This window comes from Canis aureus, chromosome 5, assembly GCF_053574225.1.
Source record: "Canis aureus isolate CA01 chromosome 5, VMU_Caureus_v.1.0, whole genome shotgun sequence".
NCBI classification, from domain to species: Eukaryota; Metazoa; Chordata; class Mammalia; order Carnivora; family Canidae; genus Canis; species Canis aureus.
In genome coordinates this window covers 35,585,295-35,610,664 of record NC_135615.1, presented here as the reverse complement: position 1 = coordinate 35,610,664, position 25,370 = coordinate 35,585,295, and the positions used below count along the sequence as shown (strand labels likewise).

Below are 25,370 nucleotides of genomic sequence, written 5' to 3'. Positions count from 1 at the left end.
AGTCGGCTTTTCCCTCTCCTTCTCCCTCTGTCTTCCTCGTGCTCATGGCTCTTTCTGTCCCTCTCTTAAATATATAAAATCTTTAAGAAAACAAAATAAAAACAACTTCATTTGAAAAAGAAAAATTTTAAACTGGATACGTGATATCATGAAATTACTGTTCATATTTTAGATGTGATAACAACAGGAGTGCTTGGGGGACACCTGGGTGGGTCAGGGTTGAACATCTGTCTTTGGCTCATGGCGAGATTCCAGAGTCCAGGTCCCTGAGAGGAGCCTGCTTCTCCCTCTGCCTGTGTCTCTACCTCTCTGTGTGTGTCTCTCATGAATAAAGAAAGAAAATATTGAAAAAAAAAATAGGAACACTTGGTTGGCTGTCAGTGGAGAATAGGACTCTTGATCTCAGGGTTGTAAATTAGAGCCCCATGTTGAATGTAGAGAGAACCTAAAATCTTAAAAAAAGAGAAAAAGAGGTGATAACTGTATCATACACATGATTTTAAAAAGTTCTTATCTCAGGGTTTTTCAATCTGGAAATGTTGACATTTGGGGCTGGATAATTCTTTGTTGTTGGGAACTATCCTATGCACTGCAGAAGGTTTATCAGCTCCCTAGCCTCTCTACCTCCTAGATGCCAGTAGCCCCCAGTAGTCTCTCAGTTGTGACAACCAAAAATGTTTACAAACAATGCCAAATGTTACTTAGTGGGCAAAACTGCCCAGAGTTGAAAACCATTGCCTTATCTCTTAGTAATTAACCTGAATTATTTAGATATAATGATGGGATATTTAGGATTGGCTTCAAAATAATCAAGTGAAAAAAAAAATCAAGTGAAGATGGAAGACATATTGAGAAATAACATAAAATGATGGGTGATGGAGTACTTGGAAATTTGTCAGACATCTGTTTTGTCCATTTTTCTATAATGTGTTACATTCATAAAGTAAATCTTAAAAGAAAGTAAGTTAATTAGAAACTCTTGTATCGGGGATCCCTGAGTGGCTCAGCAGTTTAGCGCCTGCCTTCTGCCCAGGGCATGATCCTAGAGTCCTGGGATCCAGTCCCACATCAGGCTCCCTGCATGGAGCCTGCTTCTTCCTTTGCCTGTGTCTCTGCCTCTTTCTTTGTGTGTCTCTCATGAATAAATAAATAAAATCTTTTAAAAAGGAAGGAAGGAAAGAAGGAAGGAAGGAAGGAAGGAAGGAAGGAAGGAAGGAAGGAAGGAAGGAAGGAAGCCTTGTATCTTATTAGTTGGGTGTCTAGGCACTTGGGTGGCCCAGCTGGTTGGGCAACTGCCTTTGGCTTGGCTCAATTATCCTAGGGTCCTGGGATTGAGCCCTGCATCAGGCTCCCTGTTTAGTGGGGAGCCTGCTTCTCCCCTTGCTTGTGTTCTCTCTCATTCACTTTCTCAAATAAATAAATCCTTAAAAAATAAGAAAAATTAAAACGTTGGAAAACAATTTGGCAATATCTTACAAAAATGAAAAGGCTCACAATCTCTAACCAGACAACTCTGCTGACTATAAAAAGAAACCTTCACCTATGAGCACCAAGAGACATGTATGGCACTGTTGATGCTTCAGTGTCTGTAGCAGCAAAAACTTGGAAACAATGTCTATCATAGCAGAATACATTTTTAAAAAATATAGTTGGTTTATCTGTATTCACTGAAAATGCACATCATTTAAAATATATACATTTCCTGGGATGCCTGGGTGGCTCAGTGGTTGAGTGTCTACCTTCACTCAGGAAGTGATCCCGGGTCTGGGGAACAAGTCCTGCATCTGGCTCCCTGCAGGGAGCCTGCTTCTCCCTCTGCCTATGTCTCTGCCTCTCTCTCTGTCTCTCATGAATAGAATAAATATCTTTAAAAAATAATAAAAGAATAAAAAATAAAATAAAATATATACATTTCCCTAACATCTAAGTAAACTTTGACAACTAAATACTGATTATGGTTTATGGATAAAAATATTAATAAAGATAAAACTTTAAAACTTAAAACTGGGCAGCGCAAGTGGCTCAGCAGTTTAGCACCGCCTTCAGCCCAGGGCCTGATCCTGGAGACCTGGATCGAGTCCCACATCCGGCTCCCTGCATGGAGCCTGCTTCTCCCTCTGCCTATGTCTCTGCCTCTCTCTCTCTCTCTGTGTCCCTCATGAATAAATAAATAAAATCTTAAATAAAAAAATTAGGGGCAGCCCAGGTGGCTCAGCGGTTTAGCGCCACCTTTGGCTCAGGTCATGATCCCGGAGTTCCGGGATCGAGTCCCACATCGGGCTCCCTGCATGGAGCCTGCTTCTCCCTCTGCCTTTGTCTGTGCCTCTCACTCTCTCTGTCTCTCATGAATAAATTAATAAAATCTTTTAAAAAAATTTAAAAATAAAAATAAAATAAAACTTAAAACTATTAAAAGTGATGTCTAGATCATTTTCTTGACTCTGAACTCCTCTAGTGAATGCCTCTCCAACTCAAGCCACAAGCCAGACGTTTGTTCTCTGGAAAAGATAAAACAAGGACTCAGGACTGAGAGATTATATAAGGACAGTCAGGGGGATGGATGATGTACAGAAAACAGGAAGGCTAAGTGAACATTTACATACAAACTTTGTTCCCAGTGGTTCTGAGAAAACTGGAAGCCAGGCATGTACTGTCTAGGCAGGAGATTATAAAGATCCCTAGGAAAAAAGTCAGCAGAACAAGATAAAGAGCTTTACAATTTACTGATATTAATGGTTTATCCAGAGAAATAGCCCAATCAGCAAACTGTAAACTGATTCCACAGTTGAGAAACCTCACCCCTATAAGCTCAGAACTTTGCACCAGGTTTTTAGTACTCGACTCCTAATAAATATAAATGACAATGAAGAATTCAACCATTTGATCATTCATCTTCAATATGAAAGATAAGCACCAAAACAATGTATAGAAAAAAGCAAAGGAAAACAAGGACCATACAAGGAGAAAAAGCCAAAACAAAAGAAAAACTATCGTGAATATTCTAAAGGTAAGAGAAGCTATTGCTTCTATGAAACAAGAGCAAAATCCTTAAACATAATGAGAATGAGAAAGTCTTCTATGAAATAAAAAAACAAAGAAGGAAAAAGGAAAATATAAGAGGAGTAATCCAAATACTCCCCCAAATTGATCTACAGATTCCACGCAATCTCTATAAACATTCCAAATGTCTCCCCCTTCTTTTTATAGAAATGACAAAGTTATTCTCAAATTCATACAGTAATGCAGGGCACCCAAAGAATCAAAACCATCATGGAAAATAATAAATTTAGAAGGATTTAGATAATAAATTTAGATGGATCCTCACACTTAAGGATTTTACAACTTAATACAAAGCCACAGTATTCAATTCAAGACTGTATGATACCAGCATAAAAAGAGAAATATATATAGATCAATGGAACAGAAAGTTCGGAAATAAACCCATAGATTTATGACCAACTAGTTTTTTACAGTTGTCAAAAACAACTCACTTGGGGGAAAGAATATTTCCAACAAATAGCGCTATAACTGGATATTCATATGTGAAAGATGAACCTAGACCCCATTTCACAAAAATTAACTAAAAATGGACCACACGCCACAATCTCATACCTATCAGGAAGGTTACTAGAAAAAAAAATCCAAACAAAAAACAAAAACAGAAAGTAACAAGTGTTGGTTGGATTCATGTTGGTGAGAGTATAAGATGGTACAGTCACTGTGGAAAACAGTATGGCAGTTTCTCCAAAAATTAAAAAATAGAATTACCATATGATCTAGCAATTCCAGTTCTAGGTATAAACCCTACATAACTGGAAGCAGAGTCTTGAAGAGACATTTGCATATCCATGTTCATAACAGCATTATTCAGAATAGTTAAAACATGTAAACAATCCAAGTGTCCATCACCTGACAAGTAGATAAGCAAAATGTGGAATTTTATTTAGCCTTAAAAGGAAGGATATTCTGACATGGATGAACTTCAATATTGCACTGAAGAGAAAGAAGTCACACAAAGAAAAATACTATCTGATTCCAATTATATGAGGAGCCTAGTAAAAAACCATAAAGACAAAAAGTGGAATGATGGTTGCCAGGGGCCACAGAGAACAAGGATAGGGAGTTACTGTTTAATGAGTATAGTTTCAGTTTTGAAAGGTGAAGAGTTCCAGAGATGGATGGTGGTAATGGTCGTACAACAATACAATGTACTTAATACCACTGAAATGTCTATTTGAGAATGGTTGTGGGGAGTGGGGCACCTGGTTGGGTCAGTGGGAAGAACACACAACTCTTGATCTTCAGGTCATGAGTTCGAGTCCCACACTAGGTGTTGAGATTACTTTAAAAAATCTTTTATTTATTTTTATTTATTTTTATTTTTTTTATTTTTAAAATCTTTTTTAAAAAAGGGCTAAGGGGCACCTTGATGGCTCAGTTCGTTAAATGTCTGACTCCTGATTTTGGCTCAGGTCATTATCTCAGAGTTGTGAGACCAAGCCCCATGTCAGGCTCTGCGCTGGGCATGAAGCCTCTTGGGTTTCTCCCTCTCTGGGGGGGGGGGGGGGGGAACGGCTAGGATGATAAGTTTTATATATGAATTTTATGATAAAAAAAATTGAAAGACAGCAAAAATTTAAATGTAATAGCTATAACTATAAAACTCTTAAAGGAAACATAAATGCAAATCTCTGTATCCTTGGATACAATTTCCTGGCTATGATACTAAGAACACATGCAACAAAAGAAAAATTAGATAAACCGGACTTCCATCATTTAAAACTTCTGTACATCCATGAATAAAGTGAAAAGGCAACCCACAAAATGGGAGAAAAATCCTGCAAATCATTTAACTGATAATGGTTTAATATATAAAATAAACAAAGAATTCTTACAGGTCAACAATAAAGACAAGCCAATTTAAAAATGGATAAACAATGTGCTTTTCTCCAAAGAGAATATATATATGTCCAATGAGCATGTGAAAAAATGCTTAGTATTAGTAATTAAGAGAAATGCAAATCATAACCACAATGATATATCACCTGACACCTATCAGGAAAGCTATAATCAAAATAATAAAGTAACAGGTGCCTGGGTGGCTCAGTCAGTTAAGTTCTGCCTTCAGATCAGGTCATAATCCCAGGGTCATGGGATCAAGTCCCATCCATATCAGGCTCCCTACTCTGTGTGTGGGGGGGCTTGCTTCTCCCTCTCCCTCTGCCTGCCACTCCCCCAACTTGTGTTCTTTCTGTCCAATAGATTAATATAACCTTAAATAATAATAATAAAGTAACAAGTGGGGGATCCTGGGTGGCTCAGTGCTTTAGCACCTGCCTTCGGCCCAGGATGTGATCCCGGGGTCTGGGGATCAAATCCCACATAAGGCTCCCTGCGTGGAGCCTGCTTCTCCCTCTGCCCCCCCGCCCCCCGTGTCTCTCATGAATAAATAAATAAAATCTTAAAAAATGAATAAAGTAACAAGTGTTGATGATGATGTATAGAAACTAGAACCTTCATACATTGATGATGGGAATGTAAAATAGTAGTTTGGTTTAGAAAACAGCCTGGTGATTCCTCAAAAGTTAAACACAGGGGCATCTGGGTGGCTCAATGGGTTGAACTTCTGACTCTCGGTTTCAGCTAAGGTCCTGGGATCGAGACCCACGAAGGGCTCTGTCCTCAGAATAAGAGTGGGCTTGAGGATTTTCTCTCTCCCTCTCCCTCGCCTCTGCTCACTACTGCTTGTGCACATACACACTCTCTCAAATAACTAATCCTAAAAAAAAAGTTAAACACAGAATTACCACATCACCCTGCAATTTCACTCCTAGGTATATATCTAAGAATGAAAACACAAACATTGAAATCTGTAAATTTTCAGAAAGGAAACTAGCCAAATATATAGGATCAGGAGTCAGAATAATTTTTTTTAATTTTTATTTATTTTTTATTTTTTCATTTTTTTTTCAGAATAGTTTTAGACTTAACAGCAATACTGGAAACTGTAAGACAATGAAAATATGGACTATAAAAGTAAAAAGGGGGCACCCTGGGTGGCTCAGTCAATTGGGCAATTGCCTTCAGCTCAGGTTATTATCCCAGGGTCCTAGGATTGAGCCCTTTATTGGGCTCCCTGCTCAGCGGGGAGCCTGCTTCTCCCTCTCTCACTCCCCTTTACTTGTGCTCCTCTCTGTCAAATAGATGAATAAAATCTTTTTAAAAATAAAGTAAAAAGAGTGTCACAGTCGTGGCCCTACCCCGGGCTCTAGGATTACAGATCAAATCATGTCCACAGTCTAGGCTGAGAAACTAATAGCTCCTTCCCAAATGCCAATAAACACAGTCAGTTTCAAGTTGTTCCAAAGCGGAACAATTTCTTTAACTTTATGTTAATGTTGCATGTGACCTCATTCAATTTATTTTCCACATTAAGTTATAGGTTCAATAACAGAGGAACTAAAGTAAGACATGTATACTGAAAAATAAATTACTGCATAAGCATGTTTTGGGATTGCCAGTACACGTTAAACAGATTTTATTTATTCAAGATTTGTCCTGTGTTGGGGATCCCTGGGTGGCACAGCGGTTTGGTGCCTGCCTTTGGCCCAGGGCGCGATCCTGGAGACCCGGGATCGAATCCCACATCAGGCTCCTGGTGCATGGAGCCTGCTTCTCCCTCTGCCTGTGTCTCTGCCTCTCTCTCTCTCTCTCTCTCTCTGTGTGACTATCATAAATAAATAAAAATTAAAAAAAAAAAAAATTTGTCCTGTGTTGATGAAAATAAAGGGTATAACTATTTGTTTTGAGAAAGAATTCAAATTTTTGTTTTAAACCAATTTAATCAGTATTTTAAACATTTGGAAAATGGTTTCAAACCAACCTTGAAATAAATACACTAAATATCATGCAATGCACTTTTATTTTATTATTTTTTTTTTAATATTTTTTTTAAATTTATTTATGATAGTCACACAGAGAGAGAGAGAGAGAGAGAGAGAGGCAGAGACATAGGCAGAGGGAGAAGCAGGCTCCATGCACTGGGAGCCCGACGTGGGATTCGATCCCGGATCTCCAGGATCGCGCCCTGGGCGAAAGGCAGGCGCCAAACCGCTGCGCCACCCAGGGATCCCTATTATTATTATTATTTTTAAGATATATGTTTTTTTTAATTTTTATTTATGATAGTCACAGAGAGAGAGAGAGAGAGCAGAGACACAGGCAGAGGGAGAAGCAGGCTCCATGCACCGGGCGCCCGATGTGGGATTCGATCCCGGGTCTCCAGGATCGCGCCCTGGGCCAAAGGTAGGCGCCAAACCGCTGCGCCACCCAGGGATCCCTGCAATGCACTTTTAAAAAGAGCTCACAAATATCTATGATATTGCTGGTAAGCTCAATAATTTCAAAGTGGAGTTTACTATTTCTAGTCAATAAAAGTGAAGCACAATACTTAAAGATACAAATAATCTAAACTGGCCTACTACTAAGCTCATTGATGATATTGCCTTATTGAAATAAGTGAAGTTGGAGTGGTTCCACAAGCAATTCCCCCCCACCACCAACAATGCACCCTTATGAAAACATAAACAATACTTCTCAATATGCAAAAATGCTAAGCTCATAAAATAAAAAGAGAAGCTTTGGGGGGCACCTGGCTGTCTCCGTTCATAGAGTGTGCAACTCTTGATTTCAGGATTTTTTTTTTTTTTTTTTTTAAGATTTTACTTACTTATTCATGAGAGACACACAGAGAGAGAGAGAGAGGCAGAGACACAGGCAGAGGGAGAAGCAGGCTCCCTGCAGGGAGCCCGACATGGGACTCAATCCCGGGTTTCCAGGATCACACCCTGGGTTGAAGGCGGCGCTAAACCGCTGAGCCACCGGGGCTGCCCTTGATTTCAGGATTGTGAGTTTAAGCCCCATGCTGGATAGAGTTTACTTAATTAAAAAAATATTTTAAAAAAGAGAGAAGCTATTGCTAAATAAACTTTAACACTATTGCTAAATTAGGTAGTTCTTCTGAATGTTAAATTGGATATTAAGTACATAGGTGTTGATCATATCAGTGTCTAAAATCTTTTATACTTTTGTATAAAATATTTCATAAAAAAGGTAAGTTTTATTTATTTATTTAATTATGGTTGTTTGCAAATATTTCTAAGACTGGAAACTAGTGTATTTATACAGGATACCAGAGTTATCAAAATTATCTTAGAAAACATTAAATTGGGGCACCTGGGTGGGTGGCTTAGTCGGTTAAATGTCTGCCTTAGGCTCAGGTCATGATCTCAGGTCATGGGATCAAGCCCTGAGTTGGGATCCCTGCTCAGCAGGGAGTCTGCTACTCCCTCTCCCGCTCTCCCCACTCATGCTTGCTCTCTCTCAAATGAATAAATAAAATCTTAAAAAAAAACAAAAACAAAAACAAAAAAAACCACTACATTAAAATTATGGTCTTGGTTTACTCCAAGATAGCTGTAGAAAAGACCATATTCTCCACAATACCTTGTGCTCTCCCTTTCCAACTAGGGCCTGGCAGATGGCTCCTGTAAAGAAGGGTGGCAAGAAGACCATTCTGCCACCAACAAGGTAGTGACCTAAGAATATACCATCAACATTCACGAGCGCATCCATGGAATGGATTTCAAAGTGAGCCCCTTGGGCATGCAAGGAGATCCAGAAACTTCACATGAAGAAGATGGGAACTCCAGAGGTGCATACTGACACCAAGCTCAACAATGCCATCTGGGCCAAAGGAATAAAAAATGTTCCATACAGTGTGTGCAGTTGTCCAAAAACATCAGGAGGATGAAGATTTGCCAAACAAGTTCTATACACTTGTTACCTGTGTACCTGTCACCACTTTCAAAAATCTACAAACAGTTTATGTGGATGAGAACTAATGGCTGCTTATCAAATAATGGTATAAAACTGAAGCAAAAAGAAGGGCCATATTCCCTAGCTGGAAAAAGTGCTAAGCGGTTACAATTACTAGGCTGAACATCCTGTTATCTATTTTATGTTCTACATGACTGGCACTATTACTTTAGTTCTTCTCTAAATATTTCTGCCAAATAAGAAGCCCTTTATTTTACTTATTTTTAATTCTGAGAACATCTATAAGGGGATGGGTATGACCCAGTGCAGGATGTCCAAGTCAGGACAATTAAGGCATCCCCAAGGGAAAAAAGAGAGCATGAATGGTATCTACAGGGGTGCCTAGGCAGCTCAGTCAGTGAAGCTGTCTGCCGTCAGCTCGGGTCACGATCTAGAGTCCCGGGATCAAATTTAGGTCATGCATCTTTGGCAGGAATGTCACATACACATGGCGATGTATTATATGTATGTGTCGGTCTACACACACACACACACACACACATATTCCCTACCTACATTCACTGATCACACTGAGAAACTCTGGAAGCAGTGAGACTCCAAGAGCAACGAGCACACCTAGCCTCCAGATCTTGATTTCTAAATACCATTTTCCAGTAAACAGAACTAGGAATCCTTGGAAAAATAGATGATTACAGGGCCAGAGCAGGGTATAAAAGAAAAAGCCAGAGATACCTTGGGGTGCCAAAACAAAGTACTCAAAGAATGATGAGAAAAAAAAGAAAAAAACCTTGAGTATTAAAATAAATGATAATAAATTATTATAATCCACCTGAATAAAATAGGAAATCATAAGTCCATATAAATTTATGTTTAAAAACGAGTAACTTAAAAATTTGCATAAGGGTGTGGAACCTAGACTCCAAAATAGCTCCCAATGATTCTTGACTTCTAATATTCATACTCCTTAGTCCTCTCTTCCACTTTGTACCAAGAGTGGTCTGTGAAACCAACAGAATATGACAAAAGCAATAGCATGCCACTTCTGAGATTAGGTTATAAAAGATATTGTGGTTGTGTGTGTGTTCTCTCTTGCTCTCTCTCAGGGCACTCTAAGGAAACCATCTTTTTTTTTTTTTTTTTTTAAAGATTTTATTTATTCATTCATAGAGACAGACAGAGAGAGAGAGAGAGAGGGGCAGAGACACAAGCAAAGGGAGAAGCAGGCACCATGCAGAGAGCCTGACATGGGACTCGATCCAGGGTCTCCAGGATCACGCCCTGGGCTGCAGGTGGTGCTAAACTGCTGTGCCACCGGGGCTGCCCAAGGAAACCATAGCTTAAGCATACTCAAGCAGCTCTATGGAGAGACCCATGTGGGTAGGAAATGAATCCTTTAGTCCAATAATCCACAAGGAACTAAGATCTGTCAACAACCATGGTAGTGAGCTTGGAATGGGATCCTCTAGCCTACAGCAAACTTAACTTCTGGCAATAGTGTGGCTGTAACCTCAAAAATGACCCCAAGCCAGAATCACCTAGCTGTAAGCCATTTTCAGATTTCTGATCATCAGAAACTATATCATAATAAATGTTTAAGTAACTAAGTTTTGGGGTACTTTCTTCTGTAGCAATATATAAATGATACAAACAGGATTAAGTACATATTCTCAAAGTATCTCCCAATAAATTACTTATTTATTACAAAGATAAAAAAAAATTAACTCTATAGTAGGGAACCCTGGTAAACATTATCTTAATCAAGCAATGGAAATGAAAATTCTCAGCAACGGGTCAAATTTAAATTGCATACCATTCAACAGGACGCAATGAAAAGAATCCAACCAAAATCACATACCACTTGATAGTCTGCAAAGAGGGCAACACAGTATTACTTCATTGACATTCCTGCCAAAGACCCACGACATAAATCTCATCCTAAGGAAACAGATCCAAAATGAGGGACACTCTGCAAAGCAACTGGACTCTAACGTTTTAAGTGTTAAGGTCATAAAGTCAAGAAAAGACTAAGGAATTAAAAGAGACCATAGATAAATAACAAAATGCAGCAAGTAACTCTGGACTGGGTTCTTTGCTATAAAAGTACGTTACTGGAACAACTGGCAAAACCTGAATGGGGTTTGAGGATTATTGGCAGTAAGAGCTCAATGGAAATATGCTAATTTTGGGACATCTGAGTGGCTCAGCGGTTGAGCCTCTGCCTTCGGCTCAGGGTGTGATCCTGGAGTCCCAGGATCAAGTCCCACATTAGGCTTCCTGCGGGAGGCCTGCTTCTCCCTCCACCTGTGTCTCTGCCTCTCTCTCTGTCTCTCTTGAAGAAATAAATAAATCTTAAAAAGAAAAAAATTACTAATTTTGAAGGTTGTACTGTGATTATGTGGCAGAAATGTCCTTGTATCCAAGAAATACACATTAAAGTATTTAGGGTTGATGAGACAACATGTTAATAACTTACTCTGATATGGTTAAAGAAAAAAATATTCTAGGACAGCCTCAGTGGCTCAGCAGTTTAGCGCTGCCTTCGGCCCAGCGTGTGATCCTATAGACCCAGGATGGAGTCCCACGTCGAGCTCCCTGCATGGAGCCTGCTTCTCCCTCTGCCTGTGTCTCTGCCTCTCTCTTTCGCTCTGTGTATCTCTCATGAATGAATAAATAAGATCTTTAAAAAAAAAAAAAAAAAAGGAAAAAATATTCTAGGGGCACTTGGGTGGCTCAGTGGTTAAACACATCTGCCTTCGGCTCAGGGTGTGATCCTGGAGTCCTGGGATCGAATCCCACATCGGGCTCCCTGCAAGGAGCCTGCTTCTCTCTCTGCCTGTGTCTCTGCCTATCTTTCTGTGTCTCTCGTGAATAAATAAATAAAATCTTAAAAAAAAAAAGAAAAATAGTCTAGGTATTGTATTTGCAACTTTGCAACTGTGGCAGTTAAGTCACAGTGACGATATTAAAAACTACCTTTTGGGATCCCTGCGTGGCGCAGCGGTTTGGCGCCTGCCTTTGGCCCAGGGCGCGATCCTGGAGACCTGGGATCGAATCCCACGTCAGGCTCCCGGTGCATGGAGCCTGCTTCTCTCTCTCTCTCTCTCTGTGACTATCATAAAAAAAAAAAAAAAAAAAAAAAAAAAAAACCTACCTTTTATGTAGTCCTTATTTCCTTTCTACACCCTCCATGGGTTTGCAGGGTAAATGACACCATCCTCATTCTACAGACAAGGAAGCCGAAGCTAAAGGAAACTACGGAAGAGACTTGCTCAAGGCTACAGGGCTATCGCATGACTCAATAAGTATGTTACTCCAAAATCCTATTTTTTTCATCATATCACTTGCTGTCAGCACTGAATGTTATTGACAAAAACTGAATGTCTACTATGCATCAGATACTAGAAATAGGAGTAAATGACAAGGACTTTGCCTTGGAGAGCTCAGTCCAGAGGAGGAGAATAATCAATCATGTCTACATACTAAGAAATAGTTCTATAGTGGAACCCTACTGCCTGCATGCCTGGGGCATGCTACACAGAAAGGCCATTTCTGTTGGGTCTCTAAGGATGAATAAAGAATTCAGGAGGAGGGGGTGGGGTGAGAGGACATTCCCTGTAAAAGGAAAAGCACAAAGACTAAAGGAAAATGATTCTAAGAAGGACCAATTAGAACTCCTTGAATTACAGTAGCATTTTTCATCAAACACTAATATGTATTATACGAATAAAGGTGGCAATATTTTTTGTCCTAAATTTTACCTAACTTTTAATACATGTTTTTAAGAAATACTACATATTTTACAGATTTAAAGCAATAATTTGCCTCAAGAAACTGCAACACAAAACAAACAGGTGTGTTGTACATCAATCCTGATGTACAAACAGGATTTAATCATGGGTATTATCAATTTAACTCCACTGATCTATCCAGTTTCTTGTCATAATTCAATTTATATTTGAGATTTTTATTTTTTAAAAATATTTTATTTATTTATTCATGAGAGACACAAAGAGGGAGAGGCAGAGACACAGGCAGAGGGAGAAGGAGGCTCCATGCAGGGAGCCCAATGTGGGACTTGATCCCAGGACTCCTGGATCATGCCCTGGGCTGAAGGCAGGTGCTAAACCACTAAGCCACCCAGGTGTCCCTCTATATTTGAGATTTTTAAAAAAGATTTTATTTACTTGAGAGAGCAAGCACATGCCAGGGGTAGGGAGAGGCAGAGGGAAAGGAAGAAGCAAGCTGCCCACTGAGCAGGGAGCCCCACGTGAGGCTCGATCCCAGAACCCTGAGATCATGACCTGGACCGAAGGCAGACACTTAACCGAATAAGCCATCCAGGCACCCCTGTATTTGAGATTTAATCAAAGCTTACTATTCTGACTATACTAACCCATTCTTCATGAGTTATAACTAGAACATGAAAGGGTTTTTTTCCCCCCTAAAGATTGAGAGAGCAAGCGAGAATGAGGGAGGTGGTCAGAGGGAGAAGCAGACTCTCCACTGAGCAGGGAACCTGGTGCAGGGCTTGATCCTGGGACTCTGGGATCATGACCTGAGCTGAAGGCAGACAGCTTAAGCAACTGAGCCACCCAGGAACCCCCAAATTTTTTTTAAAGATTTTATTTATTCCAGAGAGAGAGAGGGGAGAACACGTGGCGGGGGGGACAGAGGGGGAAAGAGAAAGATACTTAAGCAGACTCTGCTCTGAGCACAGAGTCCAAAGCAGGACAGACTCCACCACTCACACACTCAGGGTGACCATGACCTGAGCCAAGAGTCTGATGCTTAATTGACTGTGCCACTCAGGTGCCCCTAAAATAGAAAGCCTTATTTATTTTTTTAAAAGATTTTATTTACTTTTTCATGAGACACACAGAGAGAGGCAGAAACATAGGCAGAGGGAAAAGCAAGCTCCTCAAAGGGAGCCCAATGGGGGACTTGATCCCCAGACTGGAATCACTCCCCGAGCCAAAGGCAGACACTCAACCGCTGAGCCAAGGCATCCCAAATAAGAAAGTTTTAAATGAAAAACAAAGTCCTTTGATTCTTAAGTCACCTAAATAGATGTGACAATAATGTTGATAGTAGCTTAACTGCATGAATAATGCCAAATATGTAGTTTGTAATCTTTTGCTACAGTGTACCTATTTGAAACAAATTTTCATATTATACTGTAATGAAAACAACATACAGTAACATATTTAGTGAAACCTTTGATGAAGGTCTCTATTGTTACATAAGAAAAATACCATTTTTAGTTTGGTCCTTCACAACAAAATGTTTCATCTTAATATATTTTGTTTTTTAAATAATTTACCTAATTTTGTGCTTCTGGTATTACATTTTGATTACATACTTTAATTAATTCACCTAGGACCATTTGCGCTGTCAATCTTAACCCAAGTGTGCATTGTTTCACAAACTCTTATTTGTATCCATCAACAGTATTAGTTTGAAAAGCATTCTAATAAATTTGGGAAACACTAGATATGAGAAAGGAAGAGACATCAGTTTATCAGAAGCTAAGGGAGGGACACCTGGGTGACTCAGTGGATGAGTGCCTGCCTTCCACTCCAGGTGCAATCCCAGAGTCCCAGGATCAAGTTCTGCATCAGGGCCCCTGCAGGGAGGCAGCCTGCTTTTCCCTCTGCCTGTGTCTCTGCCTCTCTCTGTGTGTCTCTCATGAATAAATAAATAATAATCTTAAAAAAAAAGAAGCTTAGGAAAATGAGTGATAACATAATTTATATAAATTAAATAAAAGCTGAGAAGTATCCATTGAATTTGGCAATTCAGTAATCACCAGTGACCTTACTAAGTCCCAGAATGGTGAATAGACTATTCTTTTAAGAATTTTGGCACTGCAATGATAGAAATAGGAGGAATAAAGAAGAGGAAGGGATCAGCAGTAGCAGACTAGGAGAGTTAAAAAGTGTTTTTGTTGTTGGTTTTTTTTAGGATGGGGAACTCTTGGATAAGCTTGGATGCTGAGGGGACTTAGAAGAAACTGGAGCTAGGAGAGCAGAGACAATTAATTACTAGAGAGCCAGGACCTGGCAGAAAGAATAGGAAAGCATAAGTTAGCTTGACAAAGGGAAAAGTACAGCTTCTGCAGAGACAAGAAGGAAAAAGAGTGATGACTACGGTAATTTTGGAGCGATGGCTGGCTACAGTCAAGACTGCATGAATCTGAATCCTGGCTCTTCTTACTATACCATATAATCATAGGTAAGTTTGTTTACTTCTCCAAGTGTCTGTTTTTCCATCTAGCCTGGAGAGAACAGAATTCTCAAAGGGTTGTTCAGAAGATTCAGTAATCCTGAAATTGAATGAGTACTATAAAGATGGTAGCTATAGAGTTTTGTTTTTGTTTTAAAGGCCTCAAAGGAAATCTGAAAGAATTCACGTATACGAATTCTACTTTCTCTGTAGAACAGGTAATTGGGTCACCAACTGACATTAAAATAGAATGTTTAAGGATGTAAGACAGTGATTCTTAATCTTCCAGAGATTAAAAAAACCCATTTGGGGATCCCTGGGTGGCTCAGCGGTTTAGCGTCTGCCTTCTGCCCAGGGTGTGATCCTGGAGTCCGGGGATCGAGTCCCACATCGGGCTCCTTGCATGGAGCCTGCTTCACCCTTGCCTGTGTCTCTGCTTCTCTCTCTCTCTCATGAATAAATAAAATCTTAAAAAAATAATAATAATAATAATAAATAAGTAAATTAAAAACCCATTTAACTCTGATGAAAGATATATGGAGAACAGAACATCCCAACTTTGTATATAGTTCTAAGGGAGTTCATACATACCTCTTCAACAATAAAAAGAGATGTTGAGGAAAAGATCTTCTGGTTCCCAGTAACAGTCTGCATAACCCAATTGAACAAAAGAAAAAGACCGCATCCTTTGGATTTACATACCTAACAGCTATATAATGGTACATGGAAAAAAAAAAACAAAAAAAACCAGGTTCTTAATCCAGCCCTAGAAAGTCAAATGGCCTTTTTAGATAGTAGCTCTGAGATGTGTTGCAGTTCTAACATTTTATGATTCTATTAATTGAAATCTCACTTGATTCTGTAGATAGAAAAACTAATGGTACTTTATTTTCCTTTGTCATAGTTAAATATGATTTTGAAGGTTAGCCTGGGAACTTTACCACAAAAACTCTGTTTCTACAGAAAAAAAACAAGTGTGCTCCTGCATTTCTGGGATGAAGCATGCAGAGGTTCCTGGCACCATCAGGCATGAGTCAGGTATTCCTATCCTGGGAACTGCCTAGGATATTTTAGCAGTCCTCTCTCTGGACTAAAATATCCAGAATTGGACTTTGTCAAAACTTCCTCTTTGTCATTCAGCAGTACAGTAATACACACAGAGTTTAAAGCAAACCTAGATTAACTATCCTTTTAATTAATTTAATCAAACCTAGATTAATTATCCCTCAGTGATGGTTCTTTAAATCAATAAATAGCAACCTGGAAGATCCAAAGAAAGTTTCTCAATCCAATGAAACTATGTAAAGCAAAAAACATTTCCTAATGATAAATTAAAAAAAAAAAAATCTTCCTACAGATTTCAAGAGCCTTATCTTTTGGAGTAAGAAGGTATATGTGCTTTCTGAGATAGATCTAATCCAAACAGCCATTTTCAGTCAACCATTTATTAAAGTTCACAGTACTCCACAGAACAATTTGATAATATTTTGCCATTCTGACAGGGTAACACTAATATATGGTATCACACAGTACAGTATTTTAAAATAATTATTTTTTAAAAGACTTTATTTGAGAGAGAGTACATGGGTGGGGTGAGGGCCAAGAAGACTCCCCACTGACCTGGATCCCAGGACCCAGGGATCATGATCTGAGCTGAAGTCAGATGCTTAACTGACTGAGCCACCAAGGCACTCCTAAAATAATCATTTTTTAAATTTAGTACTATTATAGTGTTACAAAGGTAAGAATCATCCTTTTGTAATCTCCCAATCTTAAAACATTTTGAAAGTATATAGTCTACAGATAGACGATTCACAACATGAAAAAGAATGTAATGAACAGTAAGACACAAACTTCTGTGGGATCAATCCATCTACTAAATTGGCTTTCCCTATGCCTCACACACAACTATGTAAAACCTTAGCAAGGAAGTTAGTTAACATTTACAAAAAAACTACTTAATCTTGACCACCTACATAAAGCAAAAAATATTTGAAACTTTAAAAAAAGATAGCATATATGGTTTAAATGATTTAATCCTTACACTCCTGATTGCTTACTGAACCTCAACTTTTTAATTCACAAATTAAACTAGTGCCTACCAACCTACCAGAAATGTGTTATTGTTTTTAATTTGAATTGGTTGCCAAAAATCTGGATTTGCGGCTTTCCTTTTAAAGGGGAATAAAAGGGAAGATCTGGCAACACTGGGCCCACAGATCCTGGTAATAGTAACATTTGGAGAGAGAGCAGGGTAGCAGCTGCCCTCTTCTGATAGCGTATGTAATGTCTAGTCCCCCCCCAACTCTTTGCTCACTTTTAGAGCTATAGGAGTTTGAAATCTTTATCTTACAGAGGTGGTTTTTTTCTTCTTTGGTGGAAAGTGGGTATCTTTTGAAGGGTCTTAGAAGAAGCTAGCTATAAAAATCTTTATCATAGAACCAATAAATCAAGTGAGGATCTTGGCATTAAAACCATGTATACCAAATGTTAACTATAAATATCAGGATACCGCTAAAATATTACTGTTAAGAAAACAGGTTTTAGTATACTAACTTTGGTTTGTCTTCAACTCCTCAAAGAATCAAGACAGTCAATCTTTTATCCTTCCAAAGAATAAAGAAATTAATCCTGTATTTCAATATTATGGCACTCTAAGAGTACCTCAAAGCCTCCTGCATCTGTATAACAAAAGAAAAACAGGAAATAAAAAAGGTCTCTGATCAGTCAGAGACCACACAGTTCACAGAACACATGAAGTCATCACTCAGAGCCTACTGGATCTTATTTTAGACATAATTTTAATAAGCTCCGTGATCTAGTTTCCCAGCCCACAACAGATGAGATGCAGCCAACTGGAAAAGGGCTGGGGGTGGTGCTGCAAGAGGCAGACACTCAAAGCATCAAAATCAAAGCTAAAGACCTATAAAGTCAGCAGAAAACCTCAAAACACAGCAGGCTAGGACCATGTGGTGTAGATATAAACAAGCCCAGAGGGTCCTAATCCCTGCACAGAACTATACTGGATGTTCATAATGACCTTCTTTGGAACATTCTGTAAGTCAGGAGACCTTAAAGTGTGTTATCAAAATAAAGTCCATCAAAAGCTTCTGCCAAAAAGACAATGCATTTAAAGGACTGTCAAATTCACAGAACACTATTTCCCTCAAGATACTGAGTTCTAAAGATGCCACATTGTCAAATGTATTTGTTCTCAGCAAAAGTTTATTAGAACCCAGATGCAGCAGTTCATTATACCTAACATTAACAGAGTACTTTTAAGTAGAACTGTATTTTCAGAGAATGATAGTTGAAAAGGTTCAAGATCAAGATCAATTACATAAGCCAAGTTAAGTTTTTTTGGGATTCCACTGTAGATACATTACTAGGGCCAAGAAGATAGTAAGAACTAGTCTTACCCATACCTAAGTAAGTCTGACTTCAACTTAAAATTGCTATTATACAAATAATTGGGGGGGGGGGGGAATCTCCATTTTGTTTTCACAATCTTACTGACTAGTATACCAAAATAAATTTTATTTTTCTATTCCCCGGTAGTCTCAGAAGTTGAGCCATACTTTGAGGGCCTTAAGTTATAAAACAGGGGGGAAAAAGGCTAATTACTGAGTTTTAAAAGTTCAAAGTATCATTGCCTAAACTTGATCTTATTGAAATTTTTATATTTTAGAGAAAATCTAAAGAATATGTAGCAACTCAAAAGAAACTAATTACTGGGGCAAGTATATGAGATTAAAGTACATGTTTTGAGTTCCTTTCTCTGAAAAAATAGAATACATATCAATTAACATAGAGATTAAAAGGTATATTTATTGATCTGCAAATAATCATACATACTCTTCAGGTTTTAGAGTAAGAACATGGAGAGAGGAGTTAAAAAAAAAAAAGAGCAGTCTTCTACAGTTACAATCTCAAATTGATAACCCATTGAGACCCTATAAAAACTACTAAAAGCCTTAAAAACACACGGACGCCTGGGTGGCTCAGCAGTTGGGTGCCTTTTTTCCGCTCAGGTGGTGATCCCAGGATCCGGGATAGAGACCAGCATCAGGCTCCCTGTGAGGAACCTCTTCTCCCTCTGCCTGTCTCTGCCTCTCTCTCTCAGTCTGTGTCTCTCACAAATAAATAAATAAATCTTAAAAAAAAAAAAAAAAAAAAAAAAAAAAACCTTAAAAATACATATACATTTTTATTTGGATGATGATTCCTCAGTATGCTCCTGTCCCTTAAATAGTTCTTTAAGAATTCTTTGGTTAAATTGCAAGCTCCTTTTAACAAATAACCTGCTTCATTTTAATGCAAGATTTACTCTGAACTCTGCCTTTCTTCATTTGTTAGAAATCAAAGAAATCCAAACAAGCTAGTAAGGATCTAACCTAATTTACGGTAACCATTAGGATTAATTCCACGTTAAAGGTCTTTGAGCATGAATGAAATGAAAATCCACTGCAAACTGAGGTGTTTTAATTGTCCAACAGTCTGTATTTGCCCTGAGTTTAGGGCAAGATGAATATTTGTTCTCTTCCCGGTACATCTCCATCCCATTCCTCCCGATGGATAATCCCGGGATCTATTTATAAGTGGCTAAAGGTTTGATAGAGCTTCTCCAAGGAGCTAAGTAAAACCAAACAAAAATCATCATTAGTACTTTTCACTTTTAAGAAAAAGACAGGATAGTCAGAGGCTCCAGGAGTGTTACAATATTGGGGGTACTCTAAATTTAGAGCCAAGCCCATAAGGTAGAATCAGTATACGGAAAACCTTCATACAAATAACTAAATAACCTTTCCTCTTAAAGGGCAAAGACACCCTTTCGAATAGAAAAAATTGAGCAAAATTCCTTCTAAATTCAAAGGGTCTCCCTGAACATATGACGTAATTTACGCGTTAAAATCCACCGTATAAAGAGACAGTAAAGGGAAACTTTGTGTAATTCCTTCAGCGGTTTTCAATGTTCAGGTTTCTACTTCTATCCTTGCAAATTTACGTTTTTCTATTAGATCCATTCCTATAAAAGTTTAATTTCAGACTACACTTGGCAACCTCAAAGAACAAAACCTCTTTCTACTTCCCTCCTCCCTCAAGAGTCATGTTTGTTTTGTTTTGTTTTCCTTCTGAACTTCCTACTCTTTAAGTTTCTGGACGAGTGGAGTGGACCGAAGTGCGCGGCCGCCAAGAGGTAAGTAAACTCAAGGAATACTTGTGGATCGGACAAAAAGGCTTCCTCCGTGTGCCTGAGACGTGGGCTCCAAGCTCAGGCGGCTCCGAGGAGGGAACCAGGGCAGGTGGGCGGGAGGCGGGAGTCGGGGGACACGGGCAGACGTGGGGCGAGGAGCCCTTTCGACCTCTGTCAATGGGACAGCTCAGCGCCCCAGCCCAGCTCCCCCTCCCGGCATGGCCGGACAATGGCCCTCTAGCGCAGCAGTCCCAGGCCGGGCAGAGGCCCTGGGGCTCCACACCACGCGGGGCCTAGAAAGGAGGCCAGGGAGGCACGCTGAGCCGGCTGGCGAACCTGCGGCCTGAGCGCGGGCTGCGTACCGGGGCCTCTACCGGCGCCATCACTGGGAGTGGGGTGTGAAGGGCGCCCGGCAGGACCACCGCCGCCGGCAGCCGGGTCCGAAGAGGCCGCGAGCCGGGCGGAGGCGACGGCGGGAAGTGCAGGCCGCAGCCTGCTCAGCTAGCCCGCCCAGCGGCCGGAACCCTCAGCCGACCTCCGGCCGCTTACCTTGTGGATTCTCTTCAAAGCCATCGTGGGAGACGGGTGGCGGCGGCCCCCGGGGCGGGGACGGGGGCAGGGGAGGGACGGGGAAGGGGCGAGGGGGCGCGAGGCCGCCTCAGTGACCGCGGGTCGGCCGGAGAAGACGGGGGGTTCGCGAGCGCGAGCCTGGCAGGACCGACTGCGGGCCGAGGCCCACTTGGCTCCTGAGCCTGCCGCAGCGGTCACCGCATCACCCGGCGGCGGCCCCTTTATGCGCTGCCGCCCGAGCCGCCGCCGCCGCCGCCGCCGCCGCCGCCGTAGCTGCCTCTTCCACCTAGTCTCAGCGCCGCCTCCTCAGCCGCCGTGGATCCCTCCGCCGGGGAGCAAGAGCCCAAGCCTCGGGCTCGGCCGGCGCCGCTCAGTGGAACAGCCAGAGGGACTGCCTGCTGCAGGTGGACGGAGGCACTCGCGGGCGGACGGGCGGGCGGCGCCGCCGGGGTGGGGCCGCCGGAGCGCGGGGTGGGTCCAGGCCGAGGGGCAGGTCGGGAGGCCCGGGGATTGGCGGGCGAGGGGAGGGAGGGCCGGACCGCGCCGGCGGCGGAAGGATACGGGCCGCCCCTGTTAGTGTCTTACGCGCGGTCGCCTTCGCCGCCGCGGCCGCCGAGAGGATGACGCCGCGAAGCGCAGGGGAGCAGTCTCGCGAGATTTATGGAGCGGGTGGTAGATGCTCGCGCGACGGCAGCCCTGAGTCCCTGGCCTCTGGTGCCCTACGCGCGTGTTCATAAACGTGTAAAGGCGAATGTTTTCCGGATCCACTTGGTCAGCGCCGTAGCACAGACTGACCCGGGAGGGGGTACCGGTCCACTACAACGTTCCTGTAGGAGGAAGGGACTTGCCCAAGGTCACACAGCTCTACAGAGGCAAAGCCGGGACTTCCAAGCCTCGTGGTAACAGCCTGGGCACCTGTTGGGGATGTGCCTTTTTTTTTTTTTTTTCCCCAGCCCGCCTCTGGCCTTTCTTTTTAAAATTTCTATTTATTTATTCATGAGAGACACAGAGACAGAGACACAGGCAGAGGGAGAAGCAGGCTCCATGCAGGGAGCCCGACGTGGGACTCGATCCCCGGTCTCCAGGATCATGCCCTGGGCTGAAGGCGGCGCTAAACCGCTGGGCCACCTGGGCTGCCCGCCCTTGGCCTTTCTAGCCAAAGCCCCACCCAGCAGCATGACAACTGCAAGATCTCTTAGGTAGGCCTTTCTTTGCTTGGTGAATTGTTACAAACAAGCACTGCACCAATTAACCTCAGAAGAAAAACGGTGTACTGTGTGCTCCAGGAGTTAAAACTAACCATGTGGTTCAGATCACCATCAGGAGCTAGCCTGCTTTTTAGGAGGATGAGACAAATGTGAATTCCCCGAGTAACTAGTGTGTGTAGAGCCCTACACCACGACCAGTGAGATAGAAGTTCAAGTCTAGGCTGGGAGGTACTTAGCCTGGCTGGAGACAATGGAGAATAATAGTTAAGGATTATTTTCCTGGTGAGTGATGCCCACATTCTCAACTTCATCCCAAGGCTTATCTGATTCTAAAACTATTCTTTCCTATGTCTGGAAGAAAACTATTCTTCCTATGTCTAGATCATTGATTTCTAACCTGAATTTCGAGAGGAGAAACTGGAGCTCCTAAGGGAAGGATCCTGCCAAATGTTACACAGTAGATCAGGGGCAAAACTTACACGGACTCACTTAGGGAGTAAAGGTTGGACCAGTAGGGAGGGCTAACATGGGCACAGCAAGTCAAAGGAGGGAAAAGCTGCATCTAGTCGTCCAGCTTGGAAGTGAAGAGGAACATTCCACATTCCCAAACCTTTTCTTCCTAAGAACTGTGATGGAAGAAGTACAAAAATGCCCATTGATCCTATTTTTAAAATATTTTCTTCAACAGTTCATTTTTTTGTGTTAGAAAAAACAATATTTGTTACAAGAAATACAGATAAGCAAAATGAAGGAAATAAAAGTCAACCATACTCTCATCATTTAATGCTTAACCACTTTGACATATGGTTTATGCCTAAGTCTTTTTTCCTTATAAATAAATACATATTTTTCCTTGAAAAAAGTAGAATCAGGGGCACCTTGGTGGCTCAGTTGGTTGGGGGTCTGCCTTCAGCTCAGGTCATGATCCCAGGGTTCTGGGATCGGGTCCCACATCAGGCTCCCTGCTTAGTGGGGAGACTGCTTCTCCCTCTTCCTCTGCCCTTCCCCCCACCCCCTCGTGCTGGTGCGCACTCGCTCTCTTTCTCACTCAAATAAATAAAATCTTAAAAAAAAATCTTGCCGTAATACTATTTGGTAATATACTTTTTGTAAAAAAAAAAAAAGTGCATATATTTAAGATCTACAACATGATGGTTTGAAACAAATATAGAGGCACCTGGTTGGCTTGGTGGAGTATGCAACTCTTAGTCCTGGGGTTGTAACTTTGAGCCCTGTGTTGGGTATAGAGATTACTTTAAAATAAAATATTAGGGGGGATCCCTGGGTGGCTCAGCGGTTTAGCGCCTGCCTTTGGCCCAGGGCGCCATCCTGGAGTCCCGGGATCGAGTCCCAGGATCGAGTCCCAGGATCGAGTCCCACATCGGGCATGGAGCCTGCTTCTCCCTCCTCCTGCGTCTCTGCCTCTCTCTCTCTCTCTCTCCCCCTATGTCTATCATAAATAAATCTTTAAAAAAAATAAAATAAAATATTAGGGCCGCTTGAGTGGCTCTGTCAGTTAGGTGTCCAACTCTTGATTTCAGCTCTGGTCATGATCTCAGAGTCGTGGAATCGAGCCCTGTGTTGGGCTCCATGGTGAGTGATTCTTTCTCTCCTCTCCCTCTGCCCCTCCCCCTGCTTGTGTGCATGTACATGCTCTCTCTCTCTCTCTAAAATAAATATTTTAAAAAATTAAAAATATTAAAAAAAATATAAATATAGTGAAATTATTATTACAGTCAAAATAAACATATCCATTGCCTTGCTTTTTTTTTTTTTTTTTTTGGTGAGAACATCTGAAATCTTTGATAATTACTTTTGTAGATTTTATTTTTGTTCTTTTCAATTACATTTTTATTGAAAAATAGTTAATTTAAAATATACACATTATTTTTTTAAAAGCATATAATTGGGGGGGATCCCTGGGTGGCTCAGCAGTTTAAGTGTCTGCCTTCAGCCCAGGGCGTGATCCTGGGGTCTTGGGATCGAGTCCCACATTGGGCTCCCTGAGTGGAGCCTGCTTCTCCCTCTGCCTGTGTCTCTGCCTCTCTCTCCGTGTCTTTTTTTTTTTTTTTTTTTGCATTTATTCTATGCAGAATTTACTCCCGGGCCATAAGTTTTTGTTTCTTCAGTTTCTTCTGGGATATCTTTTTCTTCTGTGCAACCTCCTCTTCTGGTTTAGGAACAATCTGCTCTTTTTCAATAAGAATCATCTCAATGTGGCAGGGAGAGCTCATGTATGGATTAATCCGGCCATGAGCCCTGTAGGTTCTACGTCGCATCTTGGGGGCTTTATTCACCTGGATGTGCTCAATGACCAGAGAATCTACATCTAAACTCTTAAGTTCAGCATTACTCTCCACATTTTTAAGCATGTGCAGTAAAAATTCAGCACTCTTCTTGGGCCACCGACCCTGTGTCCAGCCCCACTATTTGGCCTGCGCACACCTACCAACTCCACCATTGTAGCGACGGAATGGCACACACTGCTTCTGCAAAGTGACATCTTTCAGATATTTGGTGGCTTTTCGAATATGCATACCCTTGATGGCCTGGGCAGTTTCACGTGTGTTCTTAAAGTGAACACGAAGATTTGAACCTCTCGACCTGCATGATTTTGTAGGGTTTTCTGGGTCCAGCGAGTAGCGAACCATCTCCAGAGGTCACCTCAGGTCGCTCGGGGGAAGAGCTCTGTCTGTGTCTTATGAATGAATAAAAAAATCTTTAAAAAAAAATAGGAAAAAAAAAATAGGGTCAAGAAAGAAAAGAAAAAGAAGGAAGGAAGGAAAGAGAAAGAAAGAAGAAAAGAAAGAAGAAAGAAAGAAAGAAAGAGAAAGAAAGAAAGAAAGAAAGAAAGAAAGAAAGAAAGAAAGAAAGAAAGAAAGAAAGAAAGAAAAATTTATTTTAGAGAGAGAGAGCATAAGTGAGTGAGTAGTGGGGAGGAGCAGAGAGGCAGAGAGAGAGGGAGAGATGATTTCCAGCAGATTCCCTGCTGAGTGCAGAGCCCAACATGGGCCTTGATCCCACAACCATGAGATTATGACCTGAGCAGAAACCAAGAGTCAAATGCTCAATACACTGAGCCATCCAGGTGCCCCTTGAAAATCTACTTTTAAAATAAACAATACATAGGGATCCCTGGATGGCGCAGCGGTTTAGCGCCTGCCTTTGGCCCAGGGCGCGATCCTGGAGACCCGGGATCGAATCCCACGTCGGGCTCCCAGTGCATGGAGCCTGCTTCTCCCTCTGCCTATGTCTCTGCCTCTCTCTCTCTCTCTGTGTGACTATCATAAATAAATGAAAAAAAAATTAAAATAAACAATACATAGTAAAATTTCCTG

At 41.2% G+C, this 25,370-nt stretch overlaps 2 protein-coding genes and 1 pseudogene across 3 annotated transcripts in view; 1 reads left to right on the top strand and 2 right to left on the bottom strand.

Moving 5' to 3' along the window:
• Positions 1 to 21,264, bottom strand: part of UBE2D2 (ubiquitin conjugating enzyme E2 D2) — a 56,251-nt gene extending 34,987 nt beyond the window's left edge. Inside the window, exon 1 of one of the 2 annotated variants that reach the window (XM_077897469.1) lies at positions 20,804 to 21,264. In XM_077897469.1, coding sequence (XP_077753595.1) covers positions 20,804 to 20,827 — 24 coding nt within the window. In that variant the 5' untranslated portion in view covers positions 20,828 to 21,264. The remainder of the gene's footprint in view (positions 1 to 20,803) is intronic. The other variant, XM_077897470.1, reaches the window with a different exon arrangement.
• Positions 1 to 25,370, top strand: part of STING1 (stimulator of interferon response cGAMP interactor 1) — a 160,236-nt gene that overhangs the window by 95,177 nt on the left and 39,689 nt on the right. The gene's annotated exons all lie outside the window — the stretch shown is intronic.
• Positions 24,090 to 24,712, bottom strand: LOC144313394 (large ribosomal subunit protein uL22 pseudogene; annotated as a pseudogene).